The following is a 13,936-nucleotide window of genomic DNA, read 5'->3' as shown; positions in this document are numbered from 1 at the left end:
ACAGAAATAACGTCAAAGTAACAGCCCTAGTCCTTTTAAGACAGAAAAACAGATGTTGATGAGGAAGAGTCTGTTTTTACATATATCTATTCATTTGAGATTCTGACCACAAAATGATAGACACTTTTTCCATCCTTTGTTTGCAGTTGTCATGAATACTTCACAGGATGACATCTGGAAGCTTTCAAGGTCTAACTTCAAGTTTGCCATACATCTGTATCTGGCCCTAAGCCAAAACGGAGACAGTGAAAATATCTTCTTTTCGCCTATCAGCATCTCAACAGCATTGGCAATGACATACATCAGAGCCCGTGGCAACACATCTACTCAAATGGGCCAGGTACTTGGATTCAATGAACTTGTGTTTCACAACTGCATTCAATTTCAACGAGTTCAACAGCATGCTGTACAACCCAGACAGGCCGTACAAGATCAAATGGGCCAACCGACTCTTTGGACAAGAGAACTATACTTTCCTACCAGATTTCCTAGAGGCAAGTGCCAAACACTACGGTGCTCAGCTGAAGGTAGTGGACTTTGCAACAAAGACAGAGGAAGCTAGACTCATGATTAATGCATGGGTGGAAGAGCAGACAGAGGGAAAAATCAAGGACTTGCTGGCAGCAGGGACGCTAGACCCAGAGTCTACGCTAGTTTTAGTAAATGCTATCTATTTCAAAGGTGACTCAGAGAGCAAATTCTGCGATTATGCCACTCATAAAGGTGAATTTTTCATCAGTAAATGCAGCAAAGTTACAGTTCCTATGATGACTCAGAAAGCCAAGTTTAATTTTGGTTTTGAGTCTGATTCCATAGCATAAACATCAAAATGAACGAACGAAGAAGTCAATGAATGAATAAGTGAGCGACGGATACCCACTTAGGGAGCCTTCAGTAATTACAGGGGGTGGGCCGGGGAATTTCGCGCACACCTGTACCGTAAAATGTGGCCCTCCCCCTTGTCCGACATTCTAAACTTGACCCCCCTCCAACCACTGCGGTATTCTCCCAAGGAAAAACTGAAACAGTATCAGCTAATTTACATAACTATTGGTTCAATTGTTATGGTAGGGACAAATTACAAGGGGAGGGATGGTGTTTTTTGGAGGGACAGTCGCAATTTATCCCACAAGAATTTTTGATGAGATATGGTATTTCATACATTTGAGGGAGGGTCACCATATTTTGTGCAACTATAAGAAGGCAAGATGTAGCTGATTTAGTGCTTCATCCCAAGATATCAATCATAATACATTGGAGTCTATCAGGCAATTATTGACAATTTACCCCACAAAACATGCTATTTGAAAACTGCAAAGGGGGGGTCATGTTTTTTTCAAACAGCTCAGAGGGGGGGGGTCACTTAATTTTCATAAGTATCCGTCCCGTCAAAAAGCAGTTTCAGTGTTCAGAAATATTCTGGGAGATAAAATGATTCATTGCATGATTTCATTCTCTGAAGTTATTCACCTGTAAATCTGAACAAAAGTATAATTATCTGTCACATGAACATCTTGACTTGACAACTCTGAGGCTTGTCTTATTGTAAATCAAGCTCACTGCACTGAGGGCGATGAACAATTCCTATTACTTACATATTAGAGATATAGCAAGTTTTGTCGGGGAAATTATTTAACAGTTACCTGTACTGAGACTACTAGTACCATGAAAGTTAAATAATACTTTTAAGTGAAATTCCAATATCATAATTGTTGTCCACATCTGAACTTTTAAATACCCTATTTGAATCAAGTACATTTGTATCAATTATCAAACACCTATAAAAGCACAAATTAATTTAGTTAAGCATTTAAAAAAAATTATTCTTAGTTTTCTCATAGACTCCAATGTATAGTGAATCAACATTTCGGTGAAATTCCAAAATCCAATTTCTTGCACACATATCAACCTTTAACCATCCTAGGCTAACTAAGTACTTTAAAATGAATTATCAAATGTCTATAAATACACAGATTTTGATAGTTTTGTATTGGAAAAAAATTATTCATTTTCCTCATAGACTCCCATGTACAGTGAATCTACATTTTGGTATAATTCCAAAATCCAATTTCTGGCGAACACATCCATTTGTTACCACACTAATCTAATCAAGTACATTGATATCAATAATCGAGAGTACATAAATACATGGGTTTACCTATTTTTGTATTGGAAAAAAATTATTCATACTTTCCTCATAGACTCCCATGTATAGTGGATGAACATTTTCAGTGAAGTTCCATAATCAGATTTCTTGTACCCATAATATGCACCTTAACTATCATATTCTAATCAAGTTCAATTATGTTAATTATTCAACGTCTGTATATGCACACGTATACCAAGTTTTTCATTGCAAAATAAAATTTCAGAAATTTATCATTGACTCCAATGTATAGTGGATGAACATTTTTGGTGAAATTCTAAGGTCAAACTATTTGTCCGCATGCCAGTTGTAACAACCCGTACATTATGTAAATTATCAAATATCTATAAATGCACAGATAAAGTTTTGCATTGAAAAGTATTACATAGATTTCTCATACATGTATGAGAAATATATGTATACCATGTATGGTGAATCAACATTATCAACAGCTGATTTTTAATTAAATCCAAATATCAAAATTTGTACACACACGCTTGCGCAAAAATATTGCGATCCACCAGTAATTACTGTCCAACCCCTTTGAGAGGTAATTTCAAATTATAGCAGTCAGAAGGGGAAATCTGATCATTAACACCTTTTGAGTTTTGTAAAGAAGGTCATTTGAAAAAATCTAAGCTCTTTTTTTTTGGGGGGGGGGGAATTCTATTGCTCCATACCCCCGAGGTGTTTGTGTGTGCAGCTTTACTCAAGCAATGTGGGGGGGGGGGGGTCATGAAATTTTTGTTATATTGAAAGGGGGGTCATCAATTTTTTGTACAATGGGTAGGGGGTTCACTTATTTTGACTGATGCGCAGGAAGAATTTGCCGGCCCACCCCCGGCCATAATAAATGAACGCTCCCTAGGTTAATAAAAAGTGACCCTCCCCCGTGAAGTGTTCTCTAAAAAGTGACCCTCACCCAAATTCCCCGGCCCACCCCCTGTAATTACTGAAGGCTCCCTTAGATTGATCAGCAAATTCTAGATTCAAGTTCGTGATACTCACATAATGTATCATCTTTGTACTCAACTTACACAGTTTACAATATGTTACCTTTCTTTTGACTTGCAAAATACAATTGTTTATGGTCTTATTGCGTCGGCAGAAGGTTATATAATGTGTTTGGGTTAAAAGAAAGATAATAAAAGGATAGGAAATCGGATGAGAGAGTTTATATACTTCTCGCATTGGTCACGAGAGGGCGGTCACCAGATGTGACCTGACATGACCCCAGAACCCCGCCTGTGCCCAAAATCACAGGTCATCCGTGCTCTGGGAATCCTTTACGAACAGCTTGCCAAGCATATTATGGTTTCTCAACCAATTTTCAGTCTGTTGTAGGTAGCAGCAAATGATCTCGTGAAGATGAATTACAGCAGATTCCTCAATGCCGTCAGTTTGGAGAGAAGGCCGTCGCCACTCCGAGAACTGAGTAAGTATTGATTCCGTCACAGACTCAAGGATTTTGTGATTCCGTGCAGGTCCGACCTTCTCTTTTTTTTTGTTGCTCAATATTTTCCGTCTACATCTTTATCCACAGCGGAAATTCTACTGCGGAGCCCGCCAACTATGATCTCACTAGCAATTGGAATGCCAAACACGGAGATGTTCCCGTCCAAGAGGCAACCTTCAAGTTGATGTAACTAAGGGTGGACCAGGTGATATCCTGGTGGGGGGGGGGGTCTGGAAGATTTGAGAGGTTGCATTTTTTTTCGTACCTGATACACTGTTCAATTTTTTTAACTCTCAAATAACCGGTAACTTTTTTTTCTCGCACTCCTCATTTGGATACTTTTTGTTTCCAACAACAAATGTACAGTCCTCTACTGTGTACGGTGTAAAATGTTGCACATTAGATAATCAGTTGGAACACAATACTTTTACATATATTTACCATTTACCATTTGTCACTTGGAACAAAATGCTTGTACATATATTTAGGGAGGGGTTCCGACTTTCGAAAATTGGATGACCCCCGTATTCCAACTTTCGAAAACAGGGTGACCCCCTGCGCGTGATAAAGGTAAAACAAAAGGTGGAAATAAATTCAATAATTTAGTAAATATATATATTATATATATATATATATATATATATATATATATATATATATATATATATATATATATATATATATATATATATAAAAAATATATATATATATAATATATATATATATATATATATATATATATATATATATATTATATATATATATTACAGTCAATTGAACTTTTGATCTCAACACGCTAGATTTTAGTCACTGAAATTTTCGGTTGCAGCACTACAACATTCCTCAGCAGAATAACCCGATCTCAATGTCGTGACCTTTCGGACGTGTGACATCAAAATCGGGTCATGGACTTTTGGTAATTTATACCTTCCACTGTCTCTATTAAAGGATGGCTGGTTAACTCGCCTCCTTGACAACCCTTTCGAAGTATCGAGGATCCCTATCAAGAATTTCTAAATTTTCCAAGTCCACATAGTGGTCTGGTGATTTAATGTGGATATGTTGGGAAACCTTCGATGTTGTAGAGCTGGTGTGCAGGGGCCCTTATGCGGTCTGACCTTGACACGGAATCATGTAAACCGGACCAATGATGTCTTTCTTGACAGTTTTGTACTTGGGTGCAACCAGCTGAACCAGTAACTGACGTAGTGTTTGAGTAGGTTTGAAACAAACCATTATGCCGTAGGAATTAAAAGTCCGTTTCAGGTAAAAAACGTTCACATACGGTAGAACAATCTGTCCTTTGCGAACGAAGTCTTTTCGTGCTTTTGAGGTGGTCGCTTTCGGTTTACTGACCCGATTGAACGTCCATGATGGATACCCTCGCGAAATGTGGGTCGCGCGCAGGGGGTCACCCTGTTTTCGAAAGTTGGAATAGGGGGGCACCTCGTTTTCGAAAGTTGGAACCCCTCCCTAAAACCTACTCAGACACTACGCTAGTTACTGGTTGCACCCAAGGACAAAACTGCCAAGAAAGACATCACTGGTCCGTTTTACATGATTCCGTGTCAAGGTCAGACCGATAAGGGCCCCTGCACACCAGCTCTACAACATCGGAGGTTTCCAGGGTTTCCCAACATATCCACATTGAATCACCAGACCACTTTGTGGACTTGGAAAATGTAGAAATTCTTAATAGGGATCCTCGATACTTCGAAAGGGATGTCAAGGAGGCGATATATATCCGAGTTAACCAGTGGAAGGTATAAATTACCAAAAGTCCATGACCCGATTTTGATGTCACACGTCCGAAAGGTCACGACATTGAGATCGGGTTATTCTGCTGAGGAAGGTTGTAGTGCTGCAGCCGAATATTTCAGTGACTAAAATCTAGCGTGTTGAGATCAAAAGTTCAATTGACTGTAAGTGGCTACCAACACAGATGAATTTCCATGATATACATATATATATATATATATATATATATATATATATATATATATATATATATATATATATATATATATATATATATACAATTCAGTCATTCTGTGTTTTTAATGCAATTGTTGTCATGTCAATTGTAAATTAGAACTTAAAGGCCCGATAGCCATATCGTTTTCACATTATTTTTGTGATTTTACTTCCAAACTAAAACAAGTTCATTGGAATGTACTCATTGACGGGTGTTTATGCAGGCAGAATGAACTGTCCATTGGGACTACATATGCAATTTTGAGCAAGATAGATAATAAATGTTTGCCCAAACATAAAATGGCGCCCTCATGCAAATAAAGCAAAAATACAGTACGCAGTGCAAATATGCATTGAATTCTTCATAGAAACAACTGAGTAGTCCAATTTAATGTATATTGCTGAATGTCTTCCACTGGGACACCATATGCTATGTTTTCTTCGTAATATTACCAATTTTTAAAAATGGCAGGAAATCAAAATAACAATTAAAATTTAAATTTACTTGTCCAATTTTTCAGTGGTAAAAGACAATGACCTTTAATTAAAGAAAACCAGAGAAAAAAGAAAGCCTTTTACAGGTCGACAAATTTCAAGAGTTACAGCTACAGGGGCTTTAAAAGTGTCAATTCCAAAGTTTCAATATAGTATTTTGAATGAGCTGTGAATGTACTCCACTCTTTTTATGCATAACCAGATGTCCAGAACTGTTATAAGAAAAATGTGATTGTGAAATTTAGTGCATGTTGCTTTCTAATACTGAATTCTCATAGAGAAAACAGAAAGGTATCAGGAACTTGTCATGCTTTTCATATGAACTGAAGATTTCATAATGATTTCATAATGATTAGTACACTTGGCAAAACTGACTTTCAATTTACAGACATCAAGATATTTCTGACATATATCTCTGATATATTTAAGTACTCTGCCCGAAGGGGTGCTAAATGTTAAACATACAGATATCTCTGATGTATGTATATATATATATATATATATATATATATATATATATATATATATATATATATATATATATATATATATATATATATATATATATATATATATGTCTGATATATTAAAATTTCGGGCTTGGAGGGGGCTCTGAAAAATATGTCTTATTATTATTAAAGTTATGCGCCCGAAGGGCGCATAGAAAAATGCAACTGAATGATGAATTTGTGGCTCCCCAAATGTATTTGGCCAAAGAACCATTGTGTATTTGACACAGTCTTCAGTTTGCGCCCGAAGGGCGCCCTGAAAATAAAAAAATGTGTTCCAGAAAGTAACTTTTGATGGATTTCTTTTTCTGTCACCTTAGTGAGTCACCTTCCTTTTTTCCTTACCCCCTCTGGCTGAATTTTTTTTTTTTTACATTCGTTTGGAATATTTTTTTGAAAATCTTCCAGACCCGCCCTCCCAGGATATCAAATGGTCCACCCCTAATAAAAACCACCATTTATATGGTTTGTTGGCTAAAAAATTTTGATGTATTGCCCGTCAACCTTTTACTGTTAATTTTTCCCCATTTCAAAGATCACCTTTCTGAATGCGTACAAAATCAGTGCATTAATATGTATAGCATACATGTAAGTCACTATGCAAATGTAAAAGTCAGTTTAATTTCAAATGTTGGGGTTGGTCGTAAGTCATGGTGTCTTGTAACTTTTTATTACCTCACATTACCAAAGAGAGGGTTATCTTATAAGGTGAATAATAAATTGAGATTTCCTTTGACCACACTAGAGTAGGTGAGTCTACGCAGCAACACGAAAATTTACTTTATACCATACCAGTATATTGATAGCGTAAATAAATTGATCCTATTGGTCGAGACATGAAAATAACAGCACTATATTCATGATATAGCATGGTTGTAACACACATGAGTGCTTATCTACAGAAAATTTCCTTTGTTAATGTTTCACGCCAGAATGTCAATATACTTTTATGATATAATAGCAATAAACCGCCCCAGCAACGGGTACACCATTCGGTTTCGACCAGTTCACTCGATATGCCGGTAGGCACACATTATCGCTCATGCATATATGTCATGAGCTCTTCAGGATCTTGTGGTATACCATCGCTCAGTGAGATTTGTTGCTTAATCACATAATAATTTAATTATGCATTATGTAATTTAATCATTTAATTATGGTCTGCTCTTTTCTTACAAGCATTTGGTTGCATTTCACTTTTGATCCTTAATAAAATGTCTCTTTCTTAACACCCGCAAACTGAAATAAAATGGAAAAAAAAACAGTAACTCGGACAGTTTGTTCTTGTTTGACATTTCAGGGATGGTACTTCACTTACTGTTGACAAGACATTGATGAAGAAAGCCTTGCAGTATTCAGCTACACAAGGGTCAGTTTCCTCTGGATCAATGCTTTCCTTTGCTAATTCTTCCACCCTTTTGCTTTGGTCCGGACAGTAGCTTGAGATGCAAAATTTCATAAAATGGAAAGACTTTGAAATCTACCACTGCAAGAAAAAGTTCATTGCAAATTTATCTCTGGTAATCCCATCCTCTTAAAAATAGAATAAGGGAAGGAACTGAAGTTTTAATCAGAGTAATTAATGTTTTTAAAACTAAGTTTTGAGTGCCTTGCAGAGAGGACAGACTTTCTCCTGTCATCTTTGAACAGATAACTGTGATCTACTTTATTTCTTAATTTTTTTTTGTGTACGGAAAAAAGTAGTGAGTAATTTAGTATTCAAAGTGGTGTTGAAAATGGATGCACACCATTTTTAAATGCAAATCTACAAACACAATATACGTATACCTTCTTCAGTCTGCCAGATTTGATTGACTGGCTGAAGAAACTGCAGATCGCAGAGCACAACCCACCAACCTACAACTGCCATGGAGAAGACAAAGAAATGGACTTATTGGTGACGGCAGGTAGTCAAGACGGTCTCTGCAAGGTGAGGAAACAGAAACAGACAAACAAACATTAAGGCACACAGATCTCGATATAAAGGATATTCTTGTCACTTAGACTGAAAGATTTAGCCCTGAATGGGCTCATGTCAACTTCCAATACAACCCTCAACCACGACTGAAGATGCAGTGTGAAATATCATTCTCCTACAAAGTCTTTGTGGAGCCAATCATATTTGCAGCTCTTAACAACAAATGCACATCTCTAGCATGGCGTGGTATATGAAGCCAATAACCCTGTATGTATGGCCAGTTTGATCAATTGATTTTTCCTCATTGTGAAGCCAGTTCAGGAAATATGCAATCAATAAGCCAGAGTTTTCCCATGCCAGTCAATACATTCACATTTGGACATCTCAGGATTTGATTACACATGCACTGGTGATAAAAAACAGGCTGAACATGTTCTAGTGTACTTCAGATATATTTACCATATCACTGCAATTTCCTTGTCCTATCTTCCAGACATTTGAGATGCTAATAAACCCTGGTGACAGTATTCTTATGGAAAGTCCGACATATCCAGGAACGCTGTCTGTGGTAAGTTTACTGGGACAACATGGGTCTTTCTTGTCACAAGTGTGAAAATTCTGGAAGATCTCAGGTGCTTAAATTTGACGTGTATCCTGGTCTAGCAAACATCCTAGAGAAAGAGTGTATTTCCTGTTGGTCTGTTTGATTTTTTCTCTACGGGAACCAGTTCTTCCATTGATGAAGTGAAAATTGCATTATTTAGCAACATTCATGAGCTCCTCCATGTGTATATGCATGCAGACAAAGTGCACACATTATTTATAACTTTCGTGTTTATTTGGTTCCATACAGAACCCTATAAAGTTAAGTGCTATTTTTGAAGAATGAGTTGGATGCACAACAAAATTAAAAATTAATTCGGTTTGTTTTAATTTTTGTGCAGGTCAAACCACTGGGCTGCAACATACTGGACGTCGACTCGGATGGAGACGGTATGAAGCCAAGTCACTTGAGAGAAATCCTATCAAGATGGAATCCCAGTGATGTCAGCAAACCCAGGGAAGAAGTGCCGGACATTCCCAGGATCCTCTATCTCATCCCAAATGGTGGAAATCCAACTGGTGCCGGATTGACAATAGAGAGGAGGAAGGAAATCTATGAGATAGCACGGAAGTACAATTTATTGATCATTGAAGATGACCCATACTATTATCTCCAATTCAGCAAAGTAAGTGAAGTATGAGACAAGGGTCTATTACTTGACACATCAGGGTATATATAAATAATTTGTATGTAACACACACACACACACTGGTGTATATAAAGATAAATAGATAGAAAGAGGAGGGTTATTCATTTTTAGCTCTCATTTGGTATATGTACCGTATTCCTCCGATTCTAAAACCCCCTTTTCAGAACCAAAGGTGACGGAAAACATGTGCGGGTTGTATAAACGTCGGTACGTCACCGCGAAATCGAACGTCGTAGTTAATTTATGCTCATTGATGCAATGTTATGCAAATTTTATGCCAATGTTTTTTTTATTCACGTGAGCGCTGCAGACAACTCATACTTTGTGATATCAACTCATGGCCATGCTGCGTCGATACTGACAGTCGAATCTGTACGGTATAAATTAATGGAGATCGACAAGTTTTGAAATTTAGCGTATTTGCCATACCCTCTTTTGCTAAACAATACGATAGCAATAAATCTTCGTATTTTGTATATAGATAATCACCACGATACTTCATTGCAACAAGTACGCTCCCAAGCAGCAGCTAGCTCCCCATAGCATGGCCGCAAAGGTCAGACAAGGAGTAATGGGAAAGTCCCTAAAGTTCCGCTGGCTGTGATTGGTCAATTCACGCAATAGGTCAAGCAAGGTGTCAGTGCATGAGGTCAGGGTAAAATTCTGTTCAGCACATGCATACAGTGTGATGCACGGTGTCCGTCCGATGTTTTCTATTTACGATTTTCAATTAGCGTACTCCTTAAAATAAACGATCAATTACACGTTGTGAGTTTTATTATTTTGCTCCTACGGTAGTTTCAAAAAGTCTAACCGTATCTCGAAACGAAATGTGATCTTATGAAAAGGCAGGCGCTAGGCTTGAACTGATAAAGTGTTGAAGCATCGGCCGCCTGGCTGAGACGAAAGATTGCTACGCCAATATGCTTACAATTTGATGAATTGAATTTTTGGCAATAAAACTTTGAAGTTTTGTTTATTTGTATCGATGAACGAAATGTCTCTTGGTGTGGAATTCAGTCAAATATGATCATCTGTTCGGAATGGTACGAACATGCACGTTTTTGTTCTAACTGTAAGTGTATAGGGCCGTTTATGAAGTTGGGTATTTTTCCCTCGCAAGACTTCGAAAGCATGCATAATCTTGAAAATCTGTTACACTATCGCCTACTCATTGCCGGGACTAGTTCAGGAAAAGGACACACACAAGCAAGAAATGCCGTTTAAACAATAATCACATTTAAAACATGAGAAAAAAAAATGTACAAAATTGATAAAACATTAAAGAAAGAAATTCAAAGAATGTTCAGTTCATGCGCGGAAGAAACTTCAGATGTCGCGTTTGTCGATACAATTGCCCTCTTCATCGAAGTCAAACCCATCAAAGTCTATATCCATCATCTTCCCCCTCGTCATCAAACACGAGTCCCAGGGCTTCATTTGATGAGTCGTCATTGAGTACCGGAATCTTCTCAGAAATCATGTTGTCTTCAGTTCCGTCGAGCGCATTCGCGATACCCGTGGAAAGGAATGATTTTTTCACCACGTGAAATGAGCGAATCGTACTTGATCGACACTTTCAAAAACCTGACTATCGTAATGTTCATGTTATGGTAGCCAAATGGCATCGAAATGTTCGATTCGTACTTGATCAAGATTTTCAAAAGTCTGCTTATTTTGACGTTAGCAAAATGACAGTGACGAAAAGACGGCATTGTACTAGATCGAGACGCTCAAAAATCCAACTCTTTTAATGTTCATTTACGTAGCGAAATCCAAGTGGAATTGTATCGCCAGGAACGATAGAACCGTTCCTGATTGACATGTTCCAACACCAAACAATAGTGTGCTTGTTTTGAGGTTTGATACTTCACTTTGGCACTTGTTTGTGACTTTGATTAGCGACGTAGGTGTCGCGGATATTCTTGTGTCATTACATGGCAATGGCTCTATTGTTCCAGTTAGAATTTTGGGTGTACCCCCTGGGGGCGTTATAAACGAATTAACGGCCAATTACGAATCGATAAAATAATCCTGGGGGCGTTATAAACGGGTGGGGTTTTAGAATCGGAGGAATACGGTATATATCAAAGAGCTTGTATGGTAGGTCGGCGATGTCTGTACCGGTATGTCTGTATGTACAGTATGTATGTATGTATGTATGTACTTTAGTATGTGCGGATGTATGTCCGTCCACATCATAAACTCTAAAGCTGCAGCACCTTCCATCTTAGAGTTTGGTGTACAGGTGCACCCAAGGGTGGAGGTGTATTTGTTCAAATGACCATGTCAATGTCAAAAATATGAAAATGAGGTAAAAAAAGAGAACATCTAGCAAATTGCTAAAACTCTGTTACCACTTGCTAGATTTCATTGAAACTTGGTATGTAGATTCTTTATCATGACTTTGATTAGATTTGTTCAAATTGTGCTGAACCATTGATGGTTGTATTTTTGTGGCAATTGTTCCCGTTTTTGGTCAAAAAATCTTCTTCTCTGAAAGAGCTTGTCTCATTGCCTTGAAACTTAGCATGCATGATCCTAGGGTTATATTTTGTCGAATTTGTTCAAATTGTGATGAAATTTTCATATTTGTTTTTTTTGGGAAATTGTTCCCATTTTTGATCAAAAAATCATTTTCTCCCAAAGTTCTTGTTTGATTGCTTTGTAACTTGACACTCTTGATTCTAGGGTTGTCTTCTGTAGGATTTTTAATGATTTTGGTGAAATGTTCATATTTGTACTTTTGGGGCAATTTTTCTCATTTTTGGCCAAAAATCATTTTCTCTGAATTAACAATTCTGATTGGATTGCTTTGAAACCTGGTATGCATGTACCCAGAGACAACCTAAGTTTAGTATCTTCAAATTTTTGTGAAATTTTCATATTTGTAGTTTTTGGGCAATTTTTCCTGTTTTTGGTCGAAAAATCATGTTCTCTGAAATTGCTCATCCAATTGGTTTTCAACTTGGTACGCGTGTTCCAAGGGGTAAATGTAGTTAAGTCTACCCAATCTGGCCCACCACATCAAATCCAATGTGAGCTAAGTGTCATTGACACTATTTTTTACTTGATTTTGCAATGATTTTTGTCTCCTCAAACACGGATAAAAATTGTAGTTTTAGCCCCACCTCTTGTACCGTTTTACTGTACATGTATCTGCATCCATGATATCAAGTCTCATATCATAGGAAGTATTAGCATGCTTGCCATTTCTTTCAGCCCCGACTTCCAAGTTTGCTCTCTTTAGATGAAGATGGCAGGGTTATCAGATGTGACTCTTTTTCCAAAGTTCTGTCAGCAGGGTGAGTGTTCCTCGAGGTCATTCCTAAAGTTGAGAGCTTTTCACTCTGGTGAGGTACCTTTCTATTACAAACTCTTTCAGCCTCAGGCTTTCCCTAATGTGGATTGTCATTTCTGAAATGCAATCTGGATTACCGAGGGCTGTCATTAGTTAAGCCTGCTGTGGAGGATTTATGATGTTCATATCGCACAAATATCATAATGTGCAATACTGATGGAAGACGTCAAAATGCACCGTGAATATATTATATTTGTGACAAAATAGTTCACAAGATAATACTGGTAGAATGGATATGATATGGCCTTCTTAAACTTAAGATGAGAAGCAAGCATTATTAGTGGCATTTCCTTCTGTTTCAATACATGTACAACTGTCAAATCTGACCAATAAATCAGTCTGTGATCCCAGTACTTAATTTTGAAATGTTTATTTCCCAAGGTTACGTCTTGGCTTTATCACAGGGCCAAAGACACTTCTTGAACGGGTAAAGCTGCATATGCAAGCATCCATTATGCACACAAGCTCTTTGTCACAGGTATGGCATAGTTTGTGTTTATTCAATCCCTGAGCAAATTAACAATATTTAATCATGGGCACACCTTACTCATCGCATCTTTGTGTACGTGGGTTGTATCTTTAAGAAGACAAACCAAGTACAACAAAAGGTCTGAGAACTCTATGCCAGGGCTTATTTGCATTTTGTTACATGTACATGTGGTATTTGATCTTATTAAACTGTTCTATTGACTTCCCGGCACCAAGTGTGGTCATTGCGACTTGCCTCTTGCCTGGTATTACGTATACTGTTGTTTTGTCAGTAGATGGCAGCAATCACACTTACCCATCAAATTTATTAATTATACAAGTAGGTCAGATCTAAA

The 13,936-nt window shown here is 37.4% G+C and overlaps 2 protein-coding genes and 1 pseudogene across 3 annotated transcripts in view; 2 read left to right on the top strand and 1 right to left on the bottom strand.

Annotated features, from left to right (window-relative positions):
• The window catches only part of LOC139131680 (ribonucleoside-diphosphate reductase large subunit-like), a 296,454-nt gene that overhangs the window by 245,928 nt on the left and 36,590 nt on the right, over nucleotides 1-13,936 (bottom strand). The window lies entirely within an intron of this gene.
• The window catches only part of LOC139131671 (kynurenine/alpha-aminoadipate aminotransferase, mitochondrial-like), a 40,163-nt gene that overhangs the window by 20,881 nt on the left and 5,346 nt on the right, over nucleotides 1-13,936 (top strand). Inside the window, exons 1-8 of one of the 2 annotated variants that reach the window (XM_070697839.1) lie at nucleotides 3,395-3,581; nucleotides 3,690-3,788; nucleotides 7,881-7,949; nucleotides 8,378-8,510; nucleotides 8,992-9,066; nucleotides 9,443-9,727; nucleotides 12,974-13,056; nucleotides 13,494-13,590. In XM_070697839.1, the coding sequence (XP_070553940.1) occupies nucleotides 3,787-3,788; nucleotides 7,881-7,949; nucleotides 8,378-8,510; nucleotides 8,992-9,066; nucleotides 9,443-9,727; nucleotides 12,974-13,056; nucleotides 13,494-13,590 (744 nt within the window). In that variant the 5' untranslated portion in view covers nucleotides 3,395-3,581; nucleotides 3,690-3,786. Of the gene's footprint in view, nucleotides 1-3,394; nucleotides 3,582-3,689; nucleotides 3,789-7,880; nucleotides 7,950-8,377; nucleotides 8,511-8,991; nucleotides 9,067-9,442; nucleotides 9,728-12,973; nucleotides 13,057-13,493; nucleotides 13,591-13,936 lie in introns of those variants that run through there. The other variant, XM_070697836.1, reaches the window with a different exon arrangement.
• LOC139130564 (leukocyte elastase inhibitor pseudogene) lies at nucleotides 152-821 on the top strand (annotated as a pseudogene).

This window comes from Ptychodera flava, chromosome 4 (assembly GCF_041260155.1).
Source record: "Ptychodera flava strain L36383 chromosome 4, AS_Pfla_20210202, whole genome shotgun sequence".
In the NCBI taxonomy this organism is placed as follows: domain Eukaryota; kingdom Metazoa; phylum Hemichordata; class Enteropneusta; family Ptychoderidae; genus Ptychodera; species Ptychodera flava.
This window is presented reverse-complemented; position numbering and strand designations above follow the sequence as displayed.